This window comes from Channa argus, chromosome 14 (assembly GCF_033026475.1).
Source record: "Channa argus isolate prfri chromosome 14, Channa argus male v1.0, whole genome shotgun sequence".
Taxonomy (NCBI): Eukaryota; Metazoa; Chordata; class Actinopteri; order Anabantiformes; family Channidae; genus Channa; species Channa argus.
In genome coordinates, this window is record NC_090210.1 from 6,603,875 (window position 1) to 6,611,085 (window position 7,211).

Here is a 7,211-nt window from a genome sequence, read left to right on the forward strand (position 1 = left end):
TCTTGTGGTAGAAAAAAAGCATTTCACCATTTCAGAAAAATGAAAGGACCATACTCACTGCATTTAACGGTAGCAAAACGTTAAAATAGAATTAACATGGTGGCACGGTGGTAAATTTACCATGTATTTTAAAATGTGTTTTGGAACATATTTGAGCCCCAAATAGGATCCATGGCCTAAAATCATAAAGTGAGCCGACGTTCATTATTAAATAAATGTTGGTTAACAAAAACACAGATAAATTGTTGTTTTTCATTGCTTTAGCGGGACTTTGTTTGTTAAAACTTCGTATCAAATTTGCTTTCACTGTTTCCTAATGACAGTCTAATTGTGTGAATTGTAAGAAAGTATTTTTTATTATAAAATGCTATTTTACTATGTTATTTTATTATTATTTCATTCCAATTTTATTTCATTATTCAAATTAAAACTTTAGTGCCTCAGAAACTCCGTCTAGCTTACAATGGGTTGCACCTCTCTCTCTTTCTGTGACTGTAATATGACTATAAGCATTGCTGGGCAGGGTGGTGTCAAAGGAAGAAATACGTAATTTTGAAGCAGTCAAGAACCGAAAGAAAATATGGAATTAATCAATGGTGAGTGATGGGAAATGCAGTTTTTGGGACTTTGGTTGCTTCCGTACGTCCTAAACACCTGAGAGAGAAAAATGTATAAGCACGGTTTTCCAGTTTTGCAACTATACAGAAGTCAGCATCCGTGTGCACATGTGGATACGATTAGACCTAAAGTAGTTTGGGATTATTTTGCAAGCAGTGGAATTGAAGCGACTTCAAGTCCCAGATTGCATTGCGAGCCGTGCGTACCTTCTGGTAGGTGTAGTCCACAAATTCGTGTCGTTTCCGCGTATCTTGTCTAGGTGGTGGAATCTGCTCTGGAAAGACAAACACATGTGAAATTATTGATCAGGTAGGGCAAACAGTTTATTCTGCCGGTTCCCACCTACTGAACTAGTCGACCACACTAAAGATATAAGTTAATTTCTCATGGTCAGTCCTTATTTTTTCCGTAGATGTAGTATCCACAGCCATGGTGCAAAATCAGCGCTTACATGGCGATGCATTTCCTTTTGTTCAGCTAGCTATGTGTAGAAATGTAGAAGCCAAATTCTCACAAATGCTGCTCATTTTAAATAAACAGTGACTTAAATGATTCATTTACGCCAGCAGCCCAGCTGTTTCCAATTTTAGACCTACTGTAGCTAAATATCAGACACGTCGACATTAATTCAGCTAGCCTCGGTAAAGTTCTACATTTATTAGCCATATGGATAGCTTTATGAATATGTTCATATACACTGAATTAGCAAGGAGCTAAATTAGTTAGCATTAGCTCAGGGCATGTCGTAGATATTTTGTTTACATCCGGTAATGCGGGTCTTTTGGCTAATTTGCATGACTGTGGTGGATTGAGTTGGCGGCAGCAGACCTGCTGTGCACCATGAGTGTGTCTGCTGCACAATTACTGATAAATACCCTTTTAATTAATATGAGTTAGTGGAGCATGCAAGTGTCAGCTGGTCATGACAGCTTTACTAACTGACTTGTCTTGTGTCTCACAGGGTTGTGTGAATTTATGGAAAAATGTCAAAGAAACGGGGCAGGTGGGTCAGATATCAAGTATGGCTAAACTTCTTTAACATTAATGTATAATATGCTATGCTTCACTATATGTATGTGTGTATAATATTATTTTCTTAAAGTGCAACTTCACCAATTTTCAAGTTGTTCCCTATGGCTTAAGTTTTGGGTGTCAATATAAAACAATGCTTTTAAATGTCTCTGACATCTCTATATTAGTATATCTTTCTTCTTCTGGCTGAAAAATGCCTCCACATGACATCACTTGGAGGAACCTTCAGTTCAGATTATGTCATCTTGTTTCTTGCACTATGGAGGTTGTGATCGTGATCAACCTGCTTTTTCAGAGATACACAGATGATATTATCGGTGTATGAGCCAATATAGAGTTTCCTCAGTTTTAGGTTTAATTTTATGTAGTGTGTATTGTGAACTGTACTGTTTTGTGTGTTGTATGATGTGTGTGAGTTCAGTGAGTTCAGCCATACTTTGAGAAACTTGTTTGATGAAGCTGTTTGTGAACGTGCTTCTGAGATTACTGTACTTAAACTTATATGTACAATTGATCTGTCATCGGCTAATTTGAGAAGCAAGTACAATAAATGTTCAATGTTCATCATACAGTGATCTCCGGAGTGAAGTATTTCCTGGAGCGCCAGATTCGAGTAAGACTGCCTGATGTAAAACTCGTCACCTGGAGGCCAGAAGAAGAAAGATATTTTAATATAAGGAAATTGGTGAAGTTGCCCTTTACGTATCCTCCAAGGTTGACCGAGCAGGAAATACTCTTATCTACTCTGGAAAAAAATTCCCCTTTAAACAAACATGCTGACTTAAAATTAATGCTAGAGTTTCCAATATTCCTTTTCAATTCAACCCCATCCTAGTGGCTTTTTAAATATACTTTCTGTTGCATTGTTTTATTTTTCCATAATTTCTATTGGATTCAGTCTGCTCTCTTTTGGCCAATAATTATAAAATATAATTTAAAGTTAGGCTGTTTGTCAACACATCATGAACTTGTGGTGATGAACCTACCCAGTGGCCTGGGGTTTAAGGCATTAGGAAGTCATAAAAAATAATAAGATAACTTACTCACACATGAATGAATTAACATAAGCATTTTTGCAGTAATTCTACAGTACTGTACTTGACTTCACATGACTCCCTGGTTTAGCTAAGTGGAGGCATGAAACAAATTAATATTAATGTATAACAGATTTAAACCCTTGTGTTTATGTAACATTTCCATTTATAGAGTTTACATCTTGGTTTATATCATAAAGACGTTCACAGCCAAAAACAAACTTCATAAGCAGTTTATCTAGATCAACAAATAATATATAAATATCGACATATATAACACACATGAACCATATTCCCATTATATTTACAGGAAGCGTAGCAGTGGGGAGCTGAGTGAGAGCTCAGCGTCAACCCTGAGCCCAGATCCTGACAACCTGCTGGGCCGCAGGATTCAACACACCTGGAGGGAGAAGGGCAACGTGACCAAGTGGAAAGGCACAGTTCTAGAGCGTCTGACTGTCAACACCTCTCTGTATATGGTCAAATACGATGGCTTCGACTGTGTCTATGGCATCGAGCTGTTCAAAGACAGCCGGGTATCCAACCTGCAGGTGTTGTCAGAGAAAGTTGGTAAGCGCGATGACATTTTTCTGTAATCATGATGATGATTGTGATTTTTTAGAATTGCACGGCTGTGCAAAACAGTATTTCATTATTTTTATTATTTTAACATGTATAATTTCACACTTGGTCACTTCTGCAGCGTATTGCCAAGGTCTTCACAATGTGGCCTTTTTTGGGGGAGGGATTTGAGGCTGGAGTTTTTCTCTGAATCAGTTTTTGTGCAGTGACCATTTTTGTTAACACCAGCCACCCAGTTCTTATGCCTCAAATGTGGAAAGATAGCTAAACTGCATGTTGAATGAAAACCTATTGCAATGATTTAATAGTCAAAAGAAACGAGAATCATACAAAATGTCATAGCTTTTTGTCATAGCTTGGATTGTAGGAAATAATTAGAATGATTTTTATTATGGTCAAAACATTCCCTAAGTCTCTGTGCTAATGTAAAACTCATATTTAATACATCTGATGGTCAAGGATTATGGCAGATTTATTGGTGCTTTGTCAGCAATATAATGGTGTCTTAATAGACCAATATCATCGGGGATCTATAAAGTTAAATTTAACAAGCTCATCAAAGTGTCATGTCCTTACTGCAGTGAATAATAAGATCAAGGTGCCTCCTGGGGCGGAGGAGCTAGTGGGACGAGCTGTGGAGCATCTGTTCGAGAAGGAGGATGGTGAAAAAAACGAGTGGCGAGGCATGGTGCTGTCGCGAGCCCCCATCATGACCCACTGGTATTACATCACCTATGAGAAGGACCCGGTGCTGTACATGTACCAGCTGTGGGATGATTATAAGGACGGAGATCTACGTGTCCTGCCGGAGTCGGGTATAGTAACAACTTCTTTGTTGCTACACAAACACAGTGCCTCCTGGAAATTGGAAAATATACAGATACCACACTGCTAAACACACCTTTTCTATACATTCTGTATTTGAGTTGTTATTGATTCAGTCGAAAGAGCGTCTACTCTTATCTTGAAGAAACACTACTTGCGTGTTTGATATGGGCTAAAGTTCACCTTCTGTAGATAATTTGATATCTTGACCTGCAGTTTTTTGTAAAAGTTTAAACCATGTCACCCTGAGCGAGTTGTCTTTTCCTGTTACAGTCTTCTCATTTTGGCTTTTTCTTACTTATCTGAACTTTCTTTATACATCTGTCGTCCAGAGAACAAACACCTGCTGCCAGCGGACAGGAAGCCGGGTGAGGAGCCAGAGAGTCTTGTTGGTAAACAGGTGGAGTATGTCACAGATAACGGTCTGAAGAGGACGGGCTTGGTCATCTACCAGGTTCCAGCAAAGCCCACAGTATACTACATTAAATATGACGATGATGTCCACATCCATGTCTATGATCTGGTGAAGACCACCTAGTAGTGACTGTCCAGTTTTATCTTCCGCTGACGGCTTATCTTTGTCCCGACCAGTCGTTACCTGTTAAAGTGTTAGAGATTTCAGTTTTCCCTCCAGTGGGAGGATGTGCTCAAGATCAAGAGCCCTGTCTTTTTTATTTTAATATTATTATTTAGTTTTTGCTTTAATTATATGGCCTCCAAAGGCTTCTTTCAATCACACATTACAAGACACCTTTGTTTTTAATTCTTATTTTTAAGTTGATCTTCATCTGTGATGCATCTTGTCAGTGTAAATAAAGCAGGTATGAGACAGATTGTATAGCCTAGCAGATGACAGTTGGCTAGACATTTGTTTTGGTTAAATCCCACTTGTATAGTGCAACAATCAAACCCCAAAGTCATACTTTTTGTAAGCAACACATCAAACTAAAAGATAGCGCTTTCTTACTTCTTATTTTTACTTTAATTTCATTTCATATTTATATGCCTGTGATATTTATTCCATCTGGAATATCTGGCTGTGCTGCTGGTAACTTTTGGAAAAACATGTCTGCTGTGCATTATGTGTGTCACTGGGTAGGCCTCAATTTGCTGAATATAAAAGTGAAATTCCTTTTACCAGTATGCTATTTTTACCATCACAGTAAACTCAGATTTCAGTTGAAGTGTCTAGGCATTGATGAGACTCGACTGTGTTTAACATCATGTTTAGAAAATGCAGAATAATCAAAAACACCATGTACTACATTTCTGTTCTGTTTCTTAATGTAAACTGCAAGTTTTCTACATTATAATTAATGAAAAATACTGATATTTATGTCAAATTAATTCAGCTGTGTTTGTGCTGCAAACTATTTCAGTAGTTCCAGTTAGCCGCCAACATTTTTTAGTGTTTAACCAGACTTTAACCAGTCTTTATTATTTGCCAAAAAATGATAATGTGATGTATATTCGGGCCACAAAATTTGTTTGTGATTCTAAGTATGTTGTTTTCTGTAAATATAATCTTGAGACATTTTTATGAACGTAAAACAAAGCTGCTCAAAAATCATGTTCTTGCCCAGTCATTGTGAAACACTGTTTGTGTTGCAGTCGATATTTTCTTCGTTCAGGTGAATGTATTCTATCATGGTTGTAAGAGGTACAATATGCTCATGTAATCAGATTGTGACATTACATGAATGCAATATTACATAAGCATCTCCCTATGTTGTTTATATGAATTATAAATGAAATGATTAAAAGTTGTTTTTTCCAGTAAAACAAAAAGATAAATTTAGCCCATTATGCTGGAAATTGTTTTTGATGCATATTTTAGCCCCTATGATTTTGCTGTGTATGACACCGTGTTGGAGTGTTTAACACTGTTACCTTATAGCTGCAAAGCTCTGGCTTCGCACCTGCAAACCTATTGGAACCTTTGTCTGCTTTTGTATGTTTCTAGTTTCTATGTTCTCCCTGTGCCTGCTGGGTTTCCTACCCTGATGCAAAAACAGGGTTTGCATTAACCAGTGACCTGAAATTGGTTACCAATCACAAGTTAGCCTTGTGATTGACTGGTAACTTATCCAAGGTGTATGACGCCTTTCAGCCCGTGTAAACTGTGGCTGGCTCCAGCAACTGCAACCCTCAAGGATACGTGGTTACAGCTAATGGATGAATAAATAGGCTGGTCAGAGGTGATACTGTATATACATTCTAAAAACATACAATAGTTCACAACCCAAGATTCTGACCCCATGACCCACTCTTTCATGTCTTAAGCTCTATATTGTTGAAATAATGGCATAGTTAAAGAAAAAGGCAGAATGTTAATATTTCCAGAATTAATGCAGGTTTTATGTTTGTATTGTCCTTGTACTTGTTTGAAATGCCACTTTCTAGACAATTAAATGAGCTTACAGAGGCCTCTCTGTTTGACCTTCCAAATTATAGAGGAATACTTCAAAACAGTGAATAGACTCAAGTACTCTGCACACATTTTGTCAAATACGTTGCTTTAATCTGAAGCTATCTTTATATTTCCAGTGTAATGGTGAAATAAAATATATAGAAAGAATAAAATCTTCATGCTTTGTAGTGAATTAGATGCTGAAATGCACTTTCCTAAATATTCTCATTCTTTGAATAATAAATACCATCACACAATATAGAGATATAAAAATGTCTTTGTGAAAAGCTCTTAACTGTCCACATTTTCCAGAAGACAACAGGTGCCATTTAAATTAACTAAACAAACAAGACGTATTCAGAAAATACTTGTCATTGTGAAGTACTTGCGAAAACAATGCTAATACAAATAGTATAGTATAGTATAGTATAGTATAAGGTTTACCATGTTTACATTCTTCACTAGTTTTGAATACTTGCCAGGCTAATGTTTAAAAGTATAGCTGAGGGTGATGATTATGTGTGAACTATGTGTACGTTTGTCAAATAAGACACGTAATTTTGCCATAATGATGGCACTAAATGAATTAATCCTGAGGACAACATTTAATGACAGCTGAACTTAAAGTTAAAAATACAAATGTTTACCCTTTGGTGGCGATAGAGGAAAAGTCCTTATTAGTTCTCAGGGTCCCCATCACCTGGGATCAA

General features: G+C 37.0%; 1 protein-coding gene across 3 annotated transcripts; it reads left to right on the forward strand.

The window, feature by feature from the left end:
• Positions 1-798: 798 nt before the first annotated feature.
• On the forward strand, positions 799-6,516 carry LOC137098629 (spindlin-Z-like). 3 transcript variants are annotated; one of them, XM_067475069.1, is made up of 5 exons: positions 799-927; positions 1,580-1,637; positions 2,995-3,254; positions 3,848-4,081; positions 4,424-6,516. In XM_067475069.1, exons 2-5 carry the CDS (start codon positions 1,594-1,596, stop codon positions 4,627-4,629), a joined length of 744 nt encoding a protein of 247 aa, XP_067331170.1. In that variant the 5' UTR covers positions 799-927; positions 1,580-1,593; the 3' UTR covers positions 4,630-6,516. The 3 variants fall into 3 exon arrangements, with proteins under 3 accessions (XP_067331170.1, XP_067331171.1, XP_067331173.1); XM_067475070.1 differs by having other exon boundaries at positions 800-927; positions 1,580-1,621; XM_067475072.1 differs by lacking the exon at positions 799-927 and adding an exon at positions 985-1,007 and having other exon boundaries at positions 1,580-1,621.
• The last annotated feature ends 695 nt before the right edge of the window (positions 6,517-7,211 follow it).